General features: G+C 42.4%; 1 protein-coding gene across 2 annotated transcripts in view; it reads left to right on the top strand.

Annotated features, from left to right (window-relative positions):
* FAM184A (family with sequence similarity 184 member A) overlaps positions 1–23,998 on the top strand; it is a 195,777-nt gene that overhangs the window by 80,445 nt on the left and 91,334 nt on the right. For both annotated transcript variants that reach the window (XM_040428932.1, XM_040428931.1), the window contains 2 exons: positions 20,429–21,283; positions 23,473–23,608. In XM_040428932.1, coding sequence (XP_040284866.1) covers positions 20,429–21,283; positions 23,473–23,608 — 991 coding nt within the window. The remainder of the gene's footprint in view (positions 1–20,428; positions 21,284–23,472; positions 23,609–23,998) is intronic.

Below are 23,998 nucleotides of genomic sequence, written 5' to 3'. Positions count from 1 at the left end.
AGGAAAGTCATTAAAGGGTTCCAGAATATCGCTATAGAGCCAGAAACAGAGTGCCACAATGTTGTGCCCAGAGAGACCAAGGGGGAGGCCAAAGGTTGTGATAGACCAAAGCTTTTACATAGTTGTGGAGAGCATGAAGAGATGAGCAAAAGGCCTGAGAGACTTAATCAGGTTGAGGAACGAGCCTCCAGCACATTGTGACACAGTGGTGATATGTTGTCAGAACCAAAGTGCATATGTCTTAGAAATAATGTAACCCTGAAGACTTAAAGGGGTTGTCTGGCCTGGAAGCCTAGGTGGGCAATTGAAAAAAAAAAACTACCTGTCTATGGTCCCGCCGTTCCTGCACCGCTGTCTCATTTCTGGCTGGGCACTGAAACTGGCTGAGAATGGGGCAACATCTCACAAATGACAGGGCTGCAAACAGGTCTGTGTTTTTTTTATTTATTTTTTAATTGGCCATAGGTTAGGACCATTGGGTTTCTCAGCAACTAGGCCAGACAACCCCTCTAAAGCAGCTGCCATCAGCAGGACCAACTGTTCAGTGGTATATCGTTAAACTGTATCTTATGGAACTGAGAACTGTGCCTATATGAAAGGGCATATAAATATATGTAAATGAGCCTTTAGAAGTAACGGGCGTTGTTGTTACACCTAGAGGCTCAGCTCTCTCTGCAACTCTCACCCTTCTCTACACTTTGCCTGACTGTGAATCAAAGTGCAGAAGGAACAGCAGTTGCAGAGAGAGCTGAGTCTCTATGAGTAATGCCAAACCCCCCCCTTGCTCCTAGACTCTTATTTGCCTATATCAAAAGATCATTTTTCTCAGCAATGTGGGCACATATGAACATGGGACCAACACAGATGCCTTCAGCTGCCAAACACTCATTCAACAAGTCAGTCAGTTTCATAGGTACAAATCTGCTGAAAGATGCCATTTTCAGTAACTGCCAAGCATTATTGCTTATTGAGAAAACACCAAAAATCAAGTGCCTCCTGTAACAGAATTATGACCTTCAAGTGTAATGATTTTTGGCAATTACGTGTTTATGCTTTATCATAAGATATTTCTGTCTAGAAATAATTATTTTATTTTTGTCATTTAAAGGGGTTATGTCGTCTTATACATTGGTGGCATATTGCTAGGACCTCTAGGACCCACTCCTATCTCCAAAATGGGGAGGCCCAAAGTAAAGGAGAACATGTGATCTCCGTCCATTTCTATGGGAGTTATGAAGATAGCCGAGTGAATGCTCTCAGCTATTTTCGGAAGTCCCATAGAAAGTAATTGAGAGCACACTGCGCATGCACGGCCGCCTCTCCATTCACCTCTATAAGATTACCGAAAATAGCCAAGCCAGCGCTCAACTGTTTTCACAACTCCCATAGAAATGAGAGCACCTTTCTGACATTGGTGGCATATCATACAATACGCCCAGACTTCTAGCTCTCGAACATCCAGACTCATATAGCTGACTCATATAGTCTTTCCTCAGACTCATATAGTCTTTCATCATAGGATCTCAATACCAGAAAAAACACTTCCCCATTGACAATGAATGGGGACAAAACGTAACTGAACAGAACGAAATGCTCCAAAATGTATTCCATTCCACTTGGTTGCGTTCCCATACCAGAGAGCAAACCGCAGCAAGCTGCGGTTTTCTTTCCGTCGTGGGATGTGGAGCAAGACAGATCCGTCATGACTCACAATGCAAGTCAATGGGGACGAATCCATTTAACTCTGACACAATAGAAAACGGATCCGTCTCCCATTGACTTTCAATGGTGTTCTTGACGGATCCGTCATTCCTATGTTAAAGATAATACAAACGGATTCATAACGGATGCAGTTGGTTGTATTATCAGAAACGGAAGTGTTTTTGCTGAGCCCTGCCAGTTCCGGCAAAAACGCTAGTGTGAAAGTAGTCTAATGCACTTCGCTTGCATGGACGTCTGTGATCTCGCTAATATGAAGCATACGAACCACCTCCACTGCCGTTTTGTCGCGCCAGAAATGATAGAACTTGTTGACGCCGATATTTTGCCTGGACGTCCACCGCTTGGCTTTGGAATGGATGGAGAACTTCATTTCGTATTCTTTCCAGCTCTCATGGCACACACATGATGCAGTTTGGTAATTTTCTTGGCCGAGATACCTCTATAGATGAGCTGGATGATGCAGTTTCTCTTTTTGTGACCTTTTGCTTGGGAATTAACCTAATAACACGCTGAGCTATTAGGGAAGGTGAGAACAGGTTGTAATTTGTAGTATACAAGAAGAAAAATGTCTTAACAGACGGAGCAGAACAGTAACAATGCAGTTACTGACAAGAATCTGCAGAACTAATCATATGCTAAATAGTTACAAGTCCAATTCATGTATGAGATAGCCAAGATGATTGTCTATAAAATTATGGTAGTCTCACGTTCGAAGCTGTAGTGGATGGTGAGATATTGAGCCTGAAAGTCAAAAGTTGAAAACATTGTTACCCTTTTGCTCGTCAGTGTATATTAAGCAAATTGCTTTCAATTGTCTAATTGGGATAAAAACACATAATTTATAGATTGTGGGAAGGTTCCTGGAAAAAACATGTTGAAATTAAGCTTAGGAGACCTATCAGTTCTGAAAGGACTTAAAGGAAAGAAAAAAAACAGAAGCAGATATTTGCTGTAATGTGGATAAATCTTCTAGACTGCATCCCAAGCTCTTGCTTGAGGCAGGACTCGCCACTGCTATTAATGTCTTGTCTTATAAATGTACTTTAATACAGTGTAAAACGCTTTCTGTTATGTCCATGGTTTATTTATGCAGTCTAATGGTTAGCCCTGACTTAGTTTTTTTCCTTAACTACTTCATGACTTCTGAGGTTCTGTATGGTTTACAAAACAAACCAGGGCTTGGGAGGTGTCACATGTTGCCCATGTTGCCTTTATGTGCTGCCCACAACAGCCTGGGCAATTAGAACACCCATGTGTCTGCCGTGGATTGCACAGGAAAACTTTGTAGGCCTGCCACATGACCTTTCGTTGATGTTTTTTTTTAAATAAATCTAGTGGCTTAAGTAGATGCTACCCTTTCCCACCACCCCCCTGCCAAGCTTTGTCTGCAATCAACACCATAAGCATTGACAATTGGCTCTTACCATATCCCTTGTCAAAGGGCTGCGTCCCTAAACTGTGACTACTTGAAGCAGATATCCTTTGGCACCTACTATACACTGTCCTTATCCAGAATAAAATACTGTAGTAGGTTCATGTGCTTCTGCATGGCTTTCTGAAAAGTTCTATACAAAGTTAAAACAGTGTAAACTAAGCATCCATTGAACATCACACTGAATCACAAATGCTTCACCTGCTCAGCAGCAGAAAAAACTGTCAAATACAGAAAAGAAAGAAAGCTAAATACTGAAGTGATAAAGTAGAGAGTGGTAAGAATGAATCATGGGTAAATGTGACCAGATTTGCCGTCAGAAGCATCGAAATTCAATCATAGAAACGTTTTGCTTGTGTGGCATTTTCTAATAAGTTGCAGTATCTTTGCTGCCAATGAAAAAGAAAGCGCACCCACTTAATGTTTTATTTATCAGAGCCTAAATAACAACTGTGTTGTCATCACTAACCTCTATTGCTGAAAGCTAAAAAAAAAAAAAACATATTTCAGTATATTGCCATACTCCATTAAAAGGGTTGTCCCATCTGAAAGAATTATGATATATCGATAGGATATGCCATAAATGTCCAGTAGGTGCAGGTCCCACCTCTGGGATCCACTCCTGTCTCAAGAACTGGGCCTTGATGTAAACATAGAGCACACCGCACATGCACGGCATCAGGGGCGAAGCTAAAAGCCCATGGGCCCTGGTGCAAGAGTTCAGCTTGGGCCCCCTTTCCTCAGTGCTTTGTGGCAAGGGGCAGGGAAGCACATAGCCATCATGCTGCCTGAAACGGCAACTCCCCCAATGCCAAATTCTTGACCTAACCCCTTCCCTCTAGCCAGAGGACTAACTTGTACATTGAACTGCTACCTCTGTATCCCCTATAGCTATGCCCCTGCATGGCATCCCCTTCATTCACTGCCATGGGACTTCCTAAGATAGCTGAGCCAGCACTAGGCTATTTTCTAAAGTCCCATAGCGGTGGATGAAGGGGAGGCCACACATGCGTGGCTTGCTCTCTGTTCAATTTGGGGCACAGTTTTTGAGATAGAAGTGGGTCCCAGAGGTGGATGCCCTATTGATATGCCATGTCCTAGATTTGAATACCCCTTTAAATCAGTTGTTAAATTGGTTGTCCATGAAGACAACCTTTGTCCATATGACCTATTAGAGCATATGGACATCATAGAGAGGTATTTGGGACCCAGACAACCTTTTGTAGTACATGGACAGCCATTCATCCGAGACGTCTATATGTACTACTATCGATCGCTACAAAGGAAATGCCTGGCTTGCCACTGTTTGTCTGGGGTGCCTGGAGCATCGGTTACATTTGGGAAGAGTATGTCTCTATTGAGACAACCTTATTAAAATCAGCTAGCTCTGAATAGAATGAATCACATATATCCACTACACAAAAGTCTGACTTAAAGGGTTATTTTGTAATTAAATACATTTATGATATATCCATATACCTGTGTTTTTTTCAGTTACTCAATAGAGCATGGCAGCAGAGGGGAGAAGAAGTTAGGAGAGTTTGTCTCCACTCTCCATTATAGTTTGTGGGACATAGGGAAACAACCACTGGGCCCTGCTAATCAGACATTTATAGTATATCCTACAGATAAACTATGCATATCTTTCATTGGAATAGCCCTTTAGGTGTAAGATCACAAAAGAACAAATCTGATTTAGCAATGCAGAGCGGTAAGTACAGAAAGCATTTGTATAATGACCATGTACATGGAGTCCTCTCAACAGATGTTATTGCTGCTGGGTTAAGTACATTATATAGAACATTTTTCAAAGCGCAACCATTAATTTTTTCATTGAAATGTTGACACTCAAAACCACTAATATATGCTGAAGAAACACTGAGTAAAATGCTATTATTTCAATTACTGACTAAACTATTTCCTGAAAGCCCTGGTGGATACAAAGGTAGAAAGTGATAACATAAATTATACCTTTTTCATCTACTCTGCCCATCACAACAGGAATCCCTTCATATGCAGCTTGTATAGAACATAATATATTAGCCAACACATAGGAATAATAAAGATTGCAATAAGTAGCTGGCACTTTCTTCCTGCACTGCGCTGCTCTGTAACTGGGTCATGTTCATGCACCTGCTGCCAACCTCTTAAAGAACCAGTATGTGCCAAGAGCCCCTGACACCAGCCCATGCCTGTTTGTCCCAGGCTATGAGGTCCATTTAATTTTCAGCCTGCTTGTTCCTACCCCTCACAGTGACAACTCAATATTTTTTGCTGACCTTGCTGTCATCTCTGCTGCCTACCTAGATCTTTTCCTGCTTACACTTACTCTTGAACTCCACCTGCCTCAACTCCGTCTGACCATGATTCCTGTCTAATGCACCACAGTTTGGAAACTCCACTTTGTTTGTCAGACATTGCTAATGGTAACTACATCAGGGGTAGTGATGTGGGGATTTCCCACGAGAAAGTCTATACCTCCTTGCTGGGAGTTAAGGTTGAAGAATACACAATTCAAACTTACTAGGATAAGAGTCCACGACCCTTCTTCAGTGGTATCCGCCACAAGCACACTGCGCAGATGAAGCTGATTATTGTGTACCTTGCTTCAGGGTTTTCTGGTAAATATATTTTAACAAGTTCCTGCAGTATGGCCCCTGAAACAAAAGATTCATAATGACCTGCTCCACACTGCTCCAGTGGTCCGTGCTGCTCCGCCCTCTCAATCTTCCGGTCCCGGCACTGTTTACATTTGGCTGGCTATGGGCATGCACTGCTCCAACCAGTGACTGGCTTCAGCGATGATGTGGCCACAAACAGCATGTCACTGCTGAAGCCAGTTATTAGCTGGATGTAAACAGTGCCATGACTGAAAGATGGAGATAACTGAGTCAGTATGGATAGGAGTGGTGTGGGGCAAAGAAGTATGAATCTTTTGTTTCAGGGCCGTGCTCCAGGAACTTGTTAAAAAACCTGTTTAAGATCACCATACGGAAAAATCAAGTGCCAGCTCAATTGTCATGAGCAATTCCACCACTGGAGCAGTATGATGGAAGAATCTGGGCTTGCCATATGCCTGGAGAATGCTAACCACCAGAATGTATAGTGCCTATTGTGAAATTTGGCAGAGGAAACATATTGGTATGAAGCTGTTTCTCAGTGTTTTGTTCAGACCTCTTATCCCTAGTAATGGGTAATATTACTGTTATCAGGGCCGGCTCCAGGTTCATGTAGGCCCTTGGGCGATAAAGCCTCAGTGGGCCCCCTTGTGGCATTTTGCACAACACACAACACAGAAAATAAATTCTGCCTGCAGATTACCTTAATAAATTGAAACACCAAATTAGACCCCTAAATTCACAACCTTATATTTACACCCCAGATTAGACCCTTAAATTAGTTTACACCCCACACTAGATCCTAAATAAAATCAAAGCCCCAGACTAGACTCCTAAATTTGAAACTTAGACCAGAACCCCTAAATTAACACTTACCCCAGTCTTCTAAATTCAGACCCCCATACCATGTATAGATAAATTATTCAGACCCCAGACCAGATAAATATAAATTATTAGGACCCCAGACCAGACTCACACAGGAGTTTGCATGGTGTGTGTGTGTGTGTGTGTGTGTGTGTGTGTGTGCTACCAAATACCACGTACTAATGCTACATGGTGTTTTTGGGGAGGGACCCCCCCCCCCCCAGCCTCCACTAATAGGAGAATAATGAGCAACAAACTTCTTTGTGGGGGAATTCCTTAGAACCACTCCCCCAGGTATAGCTTAGGCTACCACATACTATGTACATATGATACATGTATATGGATGAGGAAAAGAAATGCACAGCAAGCAGTAAAGCAAATATTCCTAAAGGCTCAGTCAGCATGTCCAGCCTCAGTCAGCAGTGAGTCTGTCATTACTGATAACTTATCTGCTGACTGAGGCTGGACAAGTGGACATGCTGACTGAACCTTTAGGAATATTTGCTTAACTGCTTGCTGTGCATTTCTTTTCCTCATCCACATGTATGTACATAGTATGTGGTAGCCTGAGGTATACTGGGGAGGGGTCTGAATTGCCCCACAAAGAGGTTTGTATTTTGTTGCTCATTATTCTCCTATTAGTGGAGTGGAGGCTGGGGGGATCCCTCCCCAAAAACACCACACCTTGCATTAGTCAGTAGCCCCGCGTCCGCCCCCTCATATTACTGGCACCTGTCTAATCTCCTGGTTTCTTCTTGGGCTCGGCTGCTATGCTGTGTTGTCTTCTGCAGATGCACTGCTGATCAGCTCCTCCTCCGCTCCGCCCCTGCTGTGATCCGTGACCACAGTACTCCAGTCCTCCTCCGATCTGTCTCGCAGGCCTGGAGATCCTGTGAGATGGCAGCAGCAGTAAAGTATGTCAAAATGTTTGGGACCGCGGAAACGAGTGGGCCCCGGCACTTGCCTGGGTTTGCCAGGTGCTGACGCCGGCCCTGACTGTTATAGCAGACCAATACATTCTAAACAGTTTATGACAATTATATGTTTCCAACTTTGTTGAAACCATATAATTGCTTGATAGTTGGTTTAACAAGGTTGGTATAGAGAAACTTGAGTAGACTACATAGAAACTGAACTTAGCACATCAAAAAACTTTGAGATAAATTGGTTATGAGCTAGAACTTTTCATCCAACATCAGTGCTTGACCCTTTCCTCTCACCATTTGGCTGAATTGCCACTAATTCTCACTCTCTAAAAACTTGTGGAAAAGCCTTCCCAGAAGAGTTGAGGCTGTTATAGCTTCAAAAGTGGACCCAACTCTATATTAACACACATGGTTTTGTAATGCGATGTAGGACAACCTCACCTCAGATTTTAACACCTGGTGTCCACATACTTTTGGCCATATAGTGTATATAGAGTGATAACCTGTATAACTGTATTTCTAATTTTCTGATCTTAGGCTTTAAAGTCAATTAGTAACACTCTGCATTGAAGATCTTGAGAGTCCTGTGCAGATGCCATCATGTAAATAATCATGCATGCATATACCAGTAGGCACTTCTGTAGCTGTTGATAAATTATTCTGGTGCTCTATTAGCAGCGAGTTTTTCATTTTCTACTCAGCATTGTGACACATGAAATGTTACTCCCTGCCAGCACTTATCATTCATTTCTTTTGCTCTGCTGATTCTTCAAGATGGAAGACCCTTGTATACTAGTGAGAAGCTTTGAAGAGAAAGGAATTAAAGAAAACAAGCTACAACCATTTACATATTCAGTGTAATGCAGTGCAAAGTAGAAGATATTCAGTAACCTTTCACAGTCTGTTGGAATTTTCATGTATAAATAGCAAAGAAGCTTGGCGGCACAGCCTAAATCCCCTGGTCATTCCCTGTAGCACAGGTAACACAGATGCGGAGACACAAGCGCAATTGAGTGAAGCTGCAATCAGGTGGTGCAACGCCTAACAAAAGCTGATAGCCCAAAATTTCCACAGGATAGAAGAAGATAATGAGGCGGCACTCACCCAGCAGTAAATCCAACGATCCTTTATTTCATCTAGGATACAGGTAACACTTGCCTGTTAGGGCGGACAGTAATCAAACATACAAAGCGATAGTTTTGTTTGAAATATCATTTTGAATTGTTATGTATCTGTCACGTAGGGAGAGAAGAGTGCAGCTCTGATCTCCACACGCACCTCTGTCCCTACCTACTTGCACGGCCCGTCCTAACTGACAGCGTACAACTTGGCGGCGGGCTTAGATACGTGCAGGGGCCTAAAGGGTGCTAAAGTAATACGTAACAGAGTCAGGGAATCAAAGGTCAAAGCTAGGAGGTCACGCAGGTACACAAGGGAAAAACACAATAGCAAGGTCAAAACAAACCGAAGTCAGAAGCCGAGAGGTCACGTCAATTCCAAGGAGGTAACAAGGTCTAGGTCAGAATCAAAGCTGAGGTCCAAACACAATAGCAAGGTAAATAGGAACGCTGGTGAAGGTAGAAAGACCAATCATCATTATCGGCGCGCAGCTCTCCTGCTGCTTGTTGTCTAAGGAACGGAGGACGCCGGCCATGCCTAGGAGGCATGCACGGCTGGATCCTCGCCGCTCCCTGGTCCCATGAAGACGAGGACGCCGTCTGCGTCCTCGCTTCACTATGCGCGCGGAATGCTGGCGGCGCTGCGAAAGGAGAGTGCGCCGCCGGCTCCCCGTGACAGTACCCCCCTTCCACGAGGAGCCACTGGACCCATGATCTCTGGAGTGGGTTTCTCCTGGTGAGCCAGATGGAATTTTCTCACCAACCTCTCAGCATGCATATTCTTAGCCGGCATACAAGACCTCTCCTTAGGACCAAAACCTCTCCAATGGACCAAATACTGAAAAGAATTCCAGACCCTTCTCACATCAATAATCCTAGAGATCTCAAATTCAGGTTGCCCGGCAACCTCCACTGGGGGGCGGAGATTCCTGTGTAGGGGATACAGGGGACACATACTTCTTGAGTAAAGACTTGTGAAAAACATTGTGATATGAAAAGAGTCAGGCAAACGTAACTTAAGACACAGGAAATAATAATGTCACCAATCTCATAAAGCCCAATAAACCGTGGTGCAAACTTATTGGAAGGTACCTTTTAAGGACAAATTCTTGGTGGTTAACCATACTTTATCAACCCAAAGTCTACTGCTTGGGAGCACTTTTTATCCGCATTGGTTTTATGAACCTCTTGGGCGTTTTTCAGGTTCGACTTTAGCTACCAGATCAGCTTCCGGAATTTTTGAGGAAGATGGTGAAAATTAACTAAAACGCTGATGGAAACCAAGATTACAAGAAAAGGAGACATACCAATAGATGAGTTCACCTGCTAATGGTGAATTCAGCCAGGGGCAGATGCTTCACCCACAGCTGTTGGTTGTCGGAGACATAACACCTCAAGTACTGCTCCAGAGAATGGTTCAAACGTTCAGTTTGACCGTTGGTTTCCGGATGAAAGGCCAAAGAAAAAGACAAAGAGATGTTACATTTGCGACAAAAAGCCCTACAAAACCTAGAAACAAATTGAACACCTCTATCCGAAACCACATTTTCTGGAATTCCATGTAACCGAATAACATGATCAACAAACAGAGAAGCTAAAGTCTTGGCGTTACTTATTTTACTAAATCTGTCCACAACTACCCATATCACTGACTTACCCTCAGACATCGGCAAGTTAGTGATAAAGTCCATGGAGATATGGGACCAAGGTCTACTAGGCATGGGCAGTGGTCGTAACTCCCCCACTGGACGAGACCTAGGAGTCTTGGACCTGGCACAAACCTCACATGAAGACACATATGAGTGGACATCCCTACACAGGGTATGCCTCTAATAAAACCTGGAGACGAGTTCCTTGGTGGCATTAATACCCGGATGTCCACTAAACACGGAATTATGGCACCCAACAGTCGGAGACGTAAATGACCAGGGACAAATAATTTATCAGTAGGAGATTGTACCGGAGCCAAGTGTTGCCCCGCAGTTATTTCAGTCGTCAGATCGGAGGAGATTGAAGCCACAATGACACCTGCCGGTAATATTGGTTCTAGTGGAGTATCAGAGATTGAAAAGCACAAAAACTGCAGGATAAGGCGTCTGCTTTAATATTTTTACTTCCTGGCCTGAAAGTAATACAAAAATTAAAACGTGTAAAAAACAACGCCCACCTAGCCTGTCTGGGATTCAAATGTTTAGCAGATTCCAAAAACATTAAATTCTTATGATCCGTAATTACTGTAACCTGATGTTTAGCCCCCTCCAGAAAATGGCGACATTCCTCAAAAGCCCATTTAATAGCAAATAACTCTCGATTACCAATGTCATAATTTCTCTCGGTAGAAGAGAATTTACAAGAAAAGAAAGCAAAAGGTCTCAGGTTAGTGAGAGCTGATGACCCCTGGGAGAGTACTGCTCCAACTCCATCCTCGGAAGCATCAACCTCCACCACAAAAGGCCGCTCTTGGTCAGGTTGAACTAATACTGGGGCGTTAACGAAACACCTCTTGAGTGTTTCAAAAGCCTTTATGGCCTCTGGTAACCAATTCACTAGATCAGCTCCCTTCTTAGTTAGATCTGTGAGAGGCTTGGCAGTAATAGAAAAGTTCTTAATAAATTTCGATAATAATTTGCGAAACCTAAGAAGCGTTGTAGTGCTTTAAGAGAGGAAGGTCTCGCCCACTCCAAAATGGCCTGTACCTTCCCTGGAGCCATCTTGAAGGATTGGGGTGTGAGAATATATCCTAAAAACGAAGTTTCCTGTACTCCAAAAATACACTTCTCAACCTTCACGAACAGTCGGTTCTCCCGAAGGACCTCCAGTACCTGTCTAGTGTGAATAATGTGAGAATCCCAGTCAGGCGAATAAATCAGGATGTCATCTAAATAAACAATTCCGAATTTTCCAATAAATTGTCTAAAGATGTCATTGACAAAATTTTGGAAAACCGCCGGAGCATTACTTAACCCAAACGGCATCACTAAGTATTCATAATGACCCTCTGGGGTATTAAAGGTTGTCTTCCATTCATCCCCCTCCTTAATTCGGATAAGATTATAGGCCCCCTTGAGATCAAGTTTAGTGAATCAGTGAACTCCGAGAATTTTATTAAACAGGTCTGGAATCAACGGCAACGGGTACTGATTCTTAACAGTAATCTTATTCAACTCTCTATAATCAATACATGGTCTCAATCCACCGTCCTTCTTAGCAACAAAGAAAAACCCCATCTCCATAGGAGACACTAAGGGTCTAATATGTCCTTTTTGTAGACTCTCCTTCAAGTGATCCCTCATAGGCTTCCGTTCCGGACCTGACAAATTATAAATACGACTCCTAGGGTACTTAGATCCCGGAACAAGGTCTATGCCACAGCCATAAGGTCTATGAGGGGGAAGGAAATCAGCCTCGGACATAGAAAAAACAGCAAAGTCACTAATGTATGTGGGAAGAGAGTTTGACTCCGCAGAGACTCCAGCCTGAATAACAGGTAGACAACATGCATCACATTTCACCCCCCTTTTCTCGAATTCACCTGTGGACCAGTTGATGACTGGATTATGATCCTGGAGCCAAGGTATACCCATAACTACCTCCACGGGTAAATTTTTAGAATCAAAAAATAATTACACTCCATATGACAGCCCCCCACAGTCAAGGTTACTTCCAGAGTATAATATTCTACTGTCCCACCCAACGGTGTGGAATCAATAGCAATGATATGAATAGGGTTAGCAAGGGACAACATGGGCACCCCAAGGTAAATAGCAAAGTTATGGTTAATAAAATTAGCGGCAGACCCAGAATCAACAAATGCCCTCCCAGAGCCTTTACTGGAGCCAAAAGAAACAACCACCAGCAACAACACTTTCTCTTTAACCACCTTGGGAAGTACCTTATCCTTCTGGGCGTCAGGATGTGGAGATCTCCCTGAAGGAGGAACCTTAGGGCATTGCCGTATACAGTGATAGGATTCTCCGAAGTAGAAGCAGAAAGCCTTTTGATGTTTCAGATCCCTCCTGGTCATTCCGAGCTGCATGGGCTCCTCTGCAGGATTCTCCAATTGGACTCTTGAGGGTGAGGGATCGGATGTAAGCACCAGCAGTGGAGACGTCCGTTTTTCTCTCTGTCTTTCCCTAATTCGTCGGTCCAGTCTAACAGCTAGAGTCATAGTCTGTTCTAAAGTGTCAGGGAGGGGGTAACTGACCAACATATTTTTCAAGTCTTCTGAGAGCCCCAACCGAAATGACATCTAAGCGCTGGATCATTCCAACCAGAGGAAACGCACCATTTCCGGAATTTGGTGCAATATTCCTCCAAGGGTCTGTTTCCCTGACTAAGAGACCTTAAAGGGTTTCTATCACTTCATATCACATATTTAGGTGTGAGACACTAGCGATCCGCTAGTGTCTGCTCTAACAAACCATCCTAATATGATAGGTTTTGGGGCAGCCGTTTTGCTAAAATAACAACTTATATCTATATGCTAATGAGCCTCTAGGTGCTATGGGGGCGTCATTAGCACCTAGAGGCTCCGTCTACCTTCCTAAACTGCCGCCGCCCAGCGCGTCCCTCCAGCCCGCCCATCTCCTGCTGAATGCGATCCTCTCCGTGCGCGTCTCTGTTCTGCGCATGCGCAGTGAATGTCTGACCGCTTCCCTGCTCAGACATCTCCACTGCGCCTGCGCCGATGACATCATAGTGCTCCGAGGAACAGGCGCAGCGGAGATGTCTGAGCAGGGAAGCGGTCAGACATTCACTGCGCATGCGCAGAACAGAGACGCGCACGGAGAGGATCGCATTCAGCAGGAGATGGGCGGGCTGGAGGGACGCGCTGGGCGGCGGCAGTTTAGGAAGGTAGACGGAGCCTCTAGGTGCTAATGACGCCCCCATAGCACCTAGAGGCTCATTAGCATATAGATATAAGTTGTTATTTTAGCAAAACGGCTGCCCCAAAACCTATCATATTAGGATGGTTTGTTAGAGCAGACACTAGCGGATCGCTAGTGTCTGACACCTAAATATGTGATATGAAGTGATAGAAACCCTTTAATTGACTCTCAGCTACTGCCGATTTATCAGGTTCATAGTACAATACACTTAAGGCCTGAAAAAACTATTCAATATTAGCTAGACAAGGGGAATCCGTGGGGAGAGAGTAAGCCCATTCTTGTGGGTCTCCCTGCAACAAAGAGATAACAATGCCTACCCTTTGTTGTTCAGAGCCCGAAGAATGTGGACGTAAACCAAAATAAAGCTTGCAGCTTTCTTTAAATGTCAGGAAATTGTTCTTATCCCCTAAAAAACAGTCAGGCAGTTTTACATGAGGTTCAAGATTTTAAGCAGAAGAAGCCGCTACAGGTGGGGTAGGATGCAATTCTTGCTCCTGTAGCCTCTCTGCCAAATCCTGCACCATTTGAGCGAGACTATGTACCTTATCCGTAAGGACTCGCATAGGGTCCATGGTTTTAGGTAAGGCCTGTGATTCTGTCACCTAGGGAGGGAAGAGTGCAGCCCTGATCTCCACCCGCACTTCTGTCCCTACCTACTTGCACGGCCCATCCTAACTGACTGCGTACAACTTGGTGGCGGTCCCTAGCTTAGATACGTGCAGGGGCCTAAAGGGTGCTAAAGTAATACGTAACAGAGTCAGGGAAGCAAAGGTCAAAGCCAGGAGGCCACGCAGGTACACAAGGGAAAAAACACAATAGCAAGGTCAAAACAAACTGAAGTCAGAAGCCGAGAGGTCACGTTGATTCCAAGGAGGTAACAAGGTCTAGGTCAGAATCAAAGCCGAGGTCCAAATACAATAGCAAGGTAAATAGGAACACTGGTATAAGTATAAAGACCAATCACAGGCAACCTGTGGCCAGCAGGCTGCCTGTTTAAATAGCTCAGACTGGTGAGTCACATGACGTGGCAAGCGTCACGTGAGTCGCATAACACAGCCCAACATAGCCGATCGCTGATCATCATTATCGGCGCTCAGCTCTCCTGCTGCGTCCTCGCTCTGCTATGCGCGCGGAATGCTGCCGGCGCTGCGAAGGGAGAATGCACTGCCGGCTCCCCGTGACAATATTTCTGATATTATGAATTTTAAAAGCATCAGCTTTCCAAGTTTCAAATTATTCATTTTCTTACATTTTTGTGTGTCAAGGAACAGGTTTATTTATGGATCCCATTTGTTTCTTTGGGCTGAAAGAAACAAATGCTCATTTTCTCATCAAATGGCAGATACAGGGACATTTCATTTCCATTGTATTTACCTAAAGTGCTGTAGGATGCAGAACATTTAGCAAGAGCAGACAGTGAACTGGCTGCAGGGAAGGTGCCGGGGGTTTGACAGTTCTACTGGAATTAAGCGACATTGAATAATACAGTTCTTAGTAAATGATCCAAAACAGAGGCTCAATTTAAAGGGAAGGTTTCATCGGAAAATGACCTATTGTCTAAATCAAGATTTTGTGTTAAACATTCTTTAAATAATTTTTGGTTTTTAAAATTGAACTTTATTTGCCAAAAAATTCTAAAATCCTGTAGTTTTTACAGTGCCCACTAGGCCTTATAATGTGTTGACAGATTTAGCAGTCATGAGATTATTATAACAGACAGGATTACAATGAAAGATAACACCTATATATAGATAACACAGAATCTATTCAAGGTATATAATGGTGGCAGTTTATCTACTCCCTCCAGACCCCTGCACAGGTCACACAGCATGCCTAGAAAACTCTTTCATAGATGTCATTGAGGTCCTATCCAGACTATTGTGTCATCAAACCATTAGTGGTTGATGTGGCTGCTGTAAAGCATATCTCAAAATGCTGTTAAGAACAGCTCAGGCAAAATGGCAGCCCCCATGATACTGCTTAGAAAATAGAATTTAAAAAATGTGCAATCGGAAAATTAAAAGCACATAGTGTAGAGAATCTGTCATGGTTTAGGTATTTTCAGCTCCGTTCGGCACTTTTTAGTTTGGATAACAAATCACTGTTAGAAATAGATCATTCCTCCCCGTTAAATGAGAGGTTTGGGAAGACACCAGTAAAAATGAAGATTTCACATATATATAAATTGTTAATTAAGTCACGGTTTTTTGAGACACAATCACCAGGGCAAAAGGCCTGGGAGAGGGACTGCCCAAATATACAAAGTGTAGGGTGGGGGAGTATTTTTACTAATCCAGATGTACTTTCCCATAACTTCAATCACGTCCTAATACAGTTTAACATTTATCATAGATTATATGTTACCCCTACTTGGTTAAACAAGTGTGGAATAAGAGATTCCTCTAACTGCCCTCGATGTGATACTGCTGGGGCGGATTACATACATATGATCTGGGTATGCCCAGAACTCGGGGCATATTGGAGCGGGAGATAAGGGGGTTAAGGAGGGAAAAAGGGGTTGAAAAATGTATACTAATTTCTAATTGTATTTTGTGTATTGAAAAAAGAATGTGTTGCTACACATTATATGTAGATGACACATTCCCTTTAAGTCAATATACATTGACTAGTCATAACATATACTGTTTAATACAAATAACAAATACTGGTTTAATATTAGGTAGGCTTCCTTCATTCCACCAAAACAGCTCCAAGTCATGGTAATAACTTCACAAGAACTTTGATGGTATCTGGCTTCAAGACATAAGTAATGCACACACACCTACAAGATGTAAGAGAAAACAAGATTAAAGGCACCAAACCACCTTCTATGGCTCCATGGTTCAGTTGAGATACTTACCTACGTGCCCATTGTAGCTGGATTTGGGCAGTGGACAGGGATCACCATGGATGTTCTGATTGGTCTCTAGCTATGCAGTCCTGTAATCTTCAAACTGTGAACAGTGTCTTCTGTCTATCATAGACGGCAATTTACAGTTTGTACTATAGCTTTTCTAAAGGTTTGGACCAGATGGACTATGCTTCACTCTGGAGCTGTTCAATACACAGCACGTGACAAAAAGTCCTCGTATTCATGTCCTCCCAGCTCTCTTCCTTGCCCCACTGCAGCTTTTTTCCTATTATAATCAGCAGGTGGGGAGACTTAATTAGCTCTTGTGTATTGAACAGCTCCAGTGCTGATGCTGTTCAGTACCAATTTACCGTAACAAAAACTATCAACGTAGTTGGTGACCTTGTAGTTATCCTGGTGGATCTTGTATGCCATGGTGGAGTCTAAAGACATATCCAAGAGATTTTAATATTAAAGTAAAGTTGAAGGGGCTTTGGTGCTGAGGGCTGTTGGTTAGGGTCTTTCTTCTGTTTTAGTGCTTAGATTAGGTACAAAGCTCAGTCACTCCCCAAGTCGCAAGCTGTTTAGTACACAATGCGCATTGATTAGTCCTTAAGTTCAGGTGGACCCGGGTCGCCCAGCCCTTTCCCCCGCCACTGATTTATATATTTTCTCCTATAGCACTCAGTGCAGTCAGTGGGGAGAGCCAGGTTTTCATGAATATCAGGACTCATTGGCTTACACTGTGTATTGAACAGTTCCAATGCTAGAGCTGTTTAGTACAGATTTTTACTGGGTCAGTTGAAAAAAGCGACCCAGCATTTTGCTAAGGGGATATGTCACCAGTTTATGCTGCCCTTAGTTAAGGTAGCATAATAGTGGTTACAGATTCCCTTTTAAAAGTATGTATAAAAAATTTACACCAGAGATAGTGTTTTGTCAGTGGCCAGGAAATGGTGATGTACAGTAGGAAAACAGGTTATGTTAGTAAAGGGAGAAGAGTAGGAGAAAAGTGAAAAGTATTAAAATGGGGATGACAGCAATAGTTCAAATGAAAAAGAGTTGACACCCACATCTAAAAGTTTCCATGACCCGTTAAAGTGTCTTTGTAGAAGTTGACATTGTATATTCAATCCAATAAAATGTTAGTATAAAGACATACATATGTCTTTAATTCTACAATACGCTATGATGGAGGATCAGGATTCTTCCAAATTGCAGTAATGCAAGTGTCAAATGCACTCACGAAATAGGGGTTTCTTGTAGATATACAGTACAGACCAAAAGTTTGGACACACCTTCTCATTCAAAGAGTTTTCTTTATTTTCATGACTATGAAGGCATCAAAACTATGAATTAACACATGTGGAATTATATACATAACAAACAAGTGTGAAACAACTGAAAATATGTCATATTCTAGGTTCTTCAAAGTAGCCACCTTTTGCTTTGACATTGGCATTTGCTCTTGGCATTCTCTTGATGAGCTTCAAGAGGTAGTCACCTGAAATGGTCTTCCAACAGTCTTGAAGGAGTTCCCAGAGATGCTTAGCACTTGTTGGCCCTTTTGCCTTCACTCTGCAGTCCAGCTCACCCCAAACCATCTCAATTGGGTTCAGGTCCGGTGACTGTGGAGGCCAGGTCATCTGGCGCAGCACCCCATCACTCTCCTTTATGGTCAAATAGCCCTTACTTTCAAAGTTTTCCCAATTTTTCGGCTGACTGACTGACTGACTTTCATTTCTTAAAGTAATGATGGCCACTCGTTTTTCGTTACTTAGCTGCTTTTTTCTTGCCATAATACAAATTCTAACAGTCTATTCAGTAGGACTATCAGCTGTGTATCCACCTGACTTCTCCTCAACGCAACTGATGGTCCCAACCCCATTTATAAGGCAAGAAATCCCACTTATTAAACCTGACAGGGCACACCTGTGAAGTAAAAACCATTTCAGGGGACTACCTCTTGAAGCTCATCAAGAGAATGCCAAGAGTGTGCAAAGCAGTAATGAAAGCAAAAGGTGGCTACTTTGAAGAACCTAGAATATGACATATTTTCAGTTGTTTCACACTTGTTTGTTATGTATATAATTCCACATGTGTTAATTCATAGTTTTGATGCCTTCAGTGTGAATCTACAATTTTCATAGTCATGAAAATAAAGAAAACTCTTTGAATGAGAAGGTGTGTCCAAACTTTTGGTCTGTACTGTAGGCTTATGTAAATGTAGGTCTGAAATAGACTCTAACAAGCTAATCCGGAGTGACAGCTCACAGAAGATGTGTCCTCTATAAAAAGAAAGATGAGGTGGAATGGGAAAAGGAAGAGCCTGAATGAGTCACAGTAGTGATGGTAAAGTCTTAATTTCAAAAATGCTGAAACAGCCAGACCACAGGAAGACTACCTTATTCAACTAGCTCTGGTCAAATGTAGTAAAATAGATGTCAACAATGTCCTTTGGTTTTTGAATTTCTAGATACTGGGTGCTAGGCCCCAGAGGAAGATGGATGTTTATCACTTTCAAGTTACCTAAATACATTTTGAAATGTAACCACTAAGAGCATTTGCATTATCATTAGATTAGGAAATGAAACCAAAGAATAAGTAAAGAAGAACAGGAGAACTTTTTGTGTAGTTGGTGACCTTGTCGTTGTCCTGGTGTATACCATGGTGGAGTCTAATGTTAAAGTTTAAGGGGGTTCAACCAGTTGATGCTGCTAGCAGACATGTCTTCTTATTGCTTTGTGGCTTTCTTATATTTTAGTGCTTGTCTCACCTTTTTCAGGGAGAAAGGTTAAGTACAAAACTCAGTCACTTCCCAAGTTGCAAGTGCTGACACTCATCTTTTCAGCCCCTGAACTCTGATTCTTTTTGCCACTGGCTTTTTTAGTTTAATGTATTTTGTAATACACTGATATGTATGTTTTTGTGTGCCTAAGGTTCACCAGGAGATTGTTTGGAGATGTATAATAGTTTGAGGCTGTGCAGCTATACAGCCCTGAGGGATACCAGTAGGGGCTGGGAAGTTTCAATCATCCAATGGAAAAGAGGGAAGGTTGGGTGGTCCCAATATTGTAGTGGGAAATTTAATATTACCTAGACCATTCTTCTGTCATCTTGGGCAAGTAAACTTGTATATTTTGGCACATATTCATAAACTCCTCCATTACTTTTGGTGATTATACCTTAGTTTTCCCTAAAGCCCGTTCGGTGCTTTTTGTTTATGTGCTGCCTAGTAAGCCAGTACTTTCTTTTCTATCCATGAAAAGGTCTTGGACCAGAAAAGAGCATTCTTCCTGTTGTGCAGTGTTGTAGCAGATCAAGAGTGGAGTGTTTCACAAAAAAGTAGGTCATGAGCGGAGAGTAACATGAATAATGCTCTGTTATCTTGTATAGGGACAGTTTCCCCCCTTATATTATGTTATATATGTTGATATGATAGATAAGAACCATAGCCAAATGAGCATAAAAACCTCCCCATAAAACAATTGTTTTATTTCTTCAAAATCTTTGTTTATGAAATGTAAGATGTGAACGGATATCAGGATTTTTTTTTACAGACCTAAAAAATGTCAAATGTATTACATAAATACACAAAAATATTCCCCATAATCCTATAGTCTAATACTTTTATGAGACAACATAATGGTGGCAGAGAAAAAAAAACTTTGTCACTTTCCATGTAGTGTGACAAATATCATGCTATATTGCCTGGCTACTGAGTAGCTTATTAGACATGCAGTGATCTGTTGACCCCTATACTTCTATACTCACTACCATTTCACCTTTCCTTTATTATTGTGTGTCGTAAAAAAATTGATACATATTGAGATGCATTGGTACTAATGTGTACTGTGCTATCCTGCAATCTCTATGAATGTTAGTAAGTCTAGTAATGATTATTTTGACTATTATGTGGTACTTACTGAAAAAGAAAAATACAGCTCACGCCTTCTTTCATATGTTATTGTATTTCATGTTCATAATTCTGTATATTTTTATTGTCAGGTCATATATGCCTTAAATACTAGGAATGATGAGCATGAATCAGGAGTACAAGCCATTAAAGAAGCCCATGAAGAAGAAATTCAGCAAATTCTTGCTGAAACCAGGGAAAAAATATTACAATATAGAAATAAAGTGTCAGAGGAAACAGAGCTAAAAAGAAAAATACAAGCACTGGAAGAATCCTTAGAGGAACATAAAAAGATGAAACACCAAGCACTTACTGAATTTGAAGTTTACAAACATCGAGTAGAAGATATGCAACTTTGTGCAGAAGCCCAACATGTGCAGAGAGTTGTTACCATGTCCCGAGAGGTGGAGGAGATAAGGAAGAGGTTTGAGGAGAGGATACGGAGTTTTATGCAGCTTCAGGTCCAGTTTGAAAAAGACAAACGCACTGCCCTTGAAGAATTGAGAGCAACTCATAGATTAGAAATTCAGGAGCTCCTGAAAGTTCAACACAGTCAAAATGCTACTTTAAATAAGGGCCAGGAAACACTTGAGGAAATGCATCGATTACAAGTGGAAGAATTGAATAAAAAGTTGGAAGACCTACGTCTTGAGAGGAAAAAGTTAGTAGAAGATTATGAAGGGAAGTTGAGTAAAGCTCAGGCTTTCTACGAACATGAATTGGAAGCTTTGAAAAGGTCTCAGCACTTCACTGCTGAGAGTTTGCATGCCTGTAAGCAGAAAGAAGCAGAACTGAAGCGAGAATTTCAAACTCAAGAAGCTGTCTTACAGAAGAACCTTGGGATCCTTAAAACTGAATTCCAAGTTGTACAGGAAGAAGCAGGGAGTCTTAGAGAAAAGTGCCAAAAACTACAAGCTTCTCTGGCTACAGCAGAGAACAATGTTCAGGTAAATACACTGCTAGTGCTACTTTCTTAGATTCTAGACTTTTTAGATAAAACTACTTTTGGCATAGTATATAGTGGTCTACATTGCATAAATACTACAGCAAAAGTAATCACTAAATGAATACCTCAGTATTAAAGGATAATTCTTAAAATTAATTACTTCCCTACTATTGGTTTATTGAATAGCTGTTCATGCTGCCATGTCTTGAAGGTTTCTTACTAGCATTGGGGAATAGCTTCTACTGTCTGGATCTTTTCCTTTGCAAATGAAGACCAAAGAAGGTCCATCAAAAAATTGTGGGAAAATGTACTTGCCTCCTCTCAAGAACCAGCGGGTGTGAACCCACTGTGTCACGTGTCCTACCTCCTCTAAGGGCATTGTCTAAGTGAACCCCTTGATCTTCACAGTACCCCTGATGGTGGGGATAGACTTTCCCAAGGGGAACACCTCTTGAGGAGGATAGGCACACGAGGAAGCTGGGCATTGTTAGCAGGCTGAGTCGTAACCAGGAGCAACAGTGCAGGACTGAAGAATGAGGCAAAGGCAAACTCAGACAGGCAATAGGTCAGGGTACAGGTCAGGCAATCTGGATCAGCAACAGAAGAGTCAAGGCAAGCAGGCAGGGATCAAACAGGTAGCAGAGTCCAGGAATACAAGTACGAGTCAGGAACACAAGCGGATATCAGGAACCTTAGCAGGACACAAGGACCTTGACACTAAGGCATCTGGGAAGGGGGCTGAGCCACTTATATATGTGAAGGAGGGCTAGGATTGGTTGGCGAGGTCACATGATCTAACCCATAAAACACAGGAAGTGATGCGCATCAGCACTTAAAGAGTTTCTGTCACCTGAAAAATAGGTATTAAGCTGAACATAACTATATTTGTGCCATCTCACTACTTGCCGCCGTTATTGAGAAAAAAAACTTTTATAATATGCTAATTAGCCTTTAGGAGCAGGGGGGGCGTTGCCCCTGCTCCTAGAGGCTCCGTTCTCCCACCTCTGGCCATGCCCTGCTACACTAGATTGACAGGGGCAGGCATCGTTGGTCTCCTACCTCCGGCCATGTCTACAGTATAAATCTCGCTCCGTTCAGAATTCGGCGCAGGCACAGTGAGGAAGTCAGCTGCCGCCGAGCGTCCTTCCCTCACTGCGCCTGCGCCGAATACTGAACAGCGTGAGATTTACACTGAAGACACGGCCGTTGGGAGGAGAGCAGCGCTGCCCTAGCCCTGTCAATCAAGAGAAGAAGGGCGTGAAAAAAGGTGGGCAAACAGAGCCTCTAGGAGCAGGTGCAATGCCCCCCCCCCCCCCCCCTGCTCCTAGAGGCTAATTAGCATATTATAAAAGTTCATTTTTCTCAATAAAGGCTTTAGGCAGTGAGATGGCACTAATATAGTTATGTTCAGCCTAGATTAGCACATCGCTAATGTCAGCCAGCTTAATACCCATTTTTCAGGTGACAGAAACCCTTTAAGGAAATGCAGGAAACAAGCAGCAAGCATGCTGTGGCCAGGGCTGAAAGGAAACACTGGCAGCAGATCACCACTGAACACGGCGCCTGTGTGCATAGGCATGTGCTAGAAACTTTTAGTATAATATTGTGTGTCCCAATGGTATTATTAGTTTACTTATTTATATGGCTCCAACATATTCTGCAACGCTGTTCAGAAATTGTCAACACATTAGTAGCTGTAATTAGGGTTCACAATCTAAATTCCAAATTAACCTATCAGAATGTTTTTAGTGTGTGTGTGGGCAGAGTACCTGGAGGAAACCCAAACATGTCAACAACATAGAAACTATGTACCGGTAGATGTTGCCCTTGGCTAGATTTGACCCAGCTCTGCAAGGATAACCACCAAGCCACCATGCTGTGCTACGATAGTTTAATAGATGCAACTACTGTAAGGAAATATTGTGTTTCTCCAGGCATATTTATTTTTTATGTTTGCTTAAATTTTGTGAAAATGTAGAGAATCAAGATGATATTGCAGAGCCTATGGAAGTACATTCATTGACAAGCTTGATAAATGCTTGCAGCTAGCACATGTTTGTTTCTAGGGTGATAGATTAAGTCACTGCCACCTTATGATGGAGTTTGCCATTTATTGCTGTAAGATTGAACAGACTCTCTGTCACGACTGCATTCTGTTATATATTTCATAAATTTTATATGTCCCCTTAGGTCCTTCAAAAACAGCTGGAAAATGTGAAGCAGGAGGAGATGTCTTTACTTAGCAAACAGAAGGACATGGAAAGTGAAATAGCAGCTGCTCGGGAGCGACTACAGCAGCAGGCTACAGAACTTGTGTTAAAAGCCAGTGGGTGTTTGTTTTTTATTTTTTATGAATTACTTTCTTTTTATATACTGGAACCACGTAAAATCCATAGGCTCACATAAATGTTTGATGATTTTATCTTGTTATTATATTATACATGAAATAAGACCACTAGGGCTTGTTCACATCAGAGTCAGAGGCCACATTTCCTTCAAAAATATTGGACAAAAAAGTCCCGTGTCAAGGACTTTTCTAGACCAGTAAAAAAACTGCTGCCCCGAACAAAAACCAAATGGACCCCATCATTGTCAATGGGGTCTGTTTAGTTCCATTTGGTTCACTTATGCGGAGAACCGGTACTTCCATTATTTTTGTTAATCTGCTCCTTTAACAGAGCAGAACAATGGAAATTGTTGATGCTGCTGTGGACCT

This window comes from Bufo bufo, chromosome 4 (assembly GCF_905171765.1).
Source record: "Bufo bufo chromosome 4, aBufBuf1.1, whole genome shotgun sequence".
NCBI lineage: Eukaryota > Metazoa > Chordata > Amphibia > Anura > Bufonidae > Bufo > Bufo bufo.
This window is presented reverse-complemented; position numbering and strand designations above follow the sequence as displayed.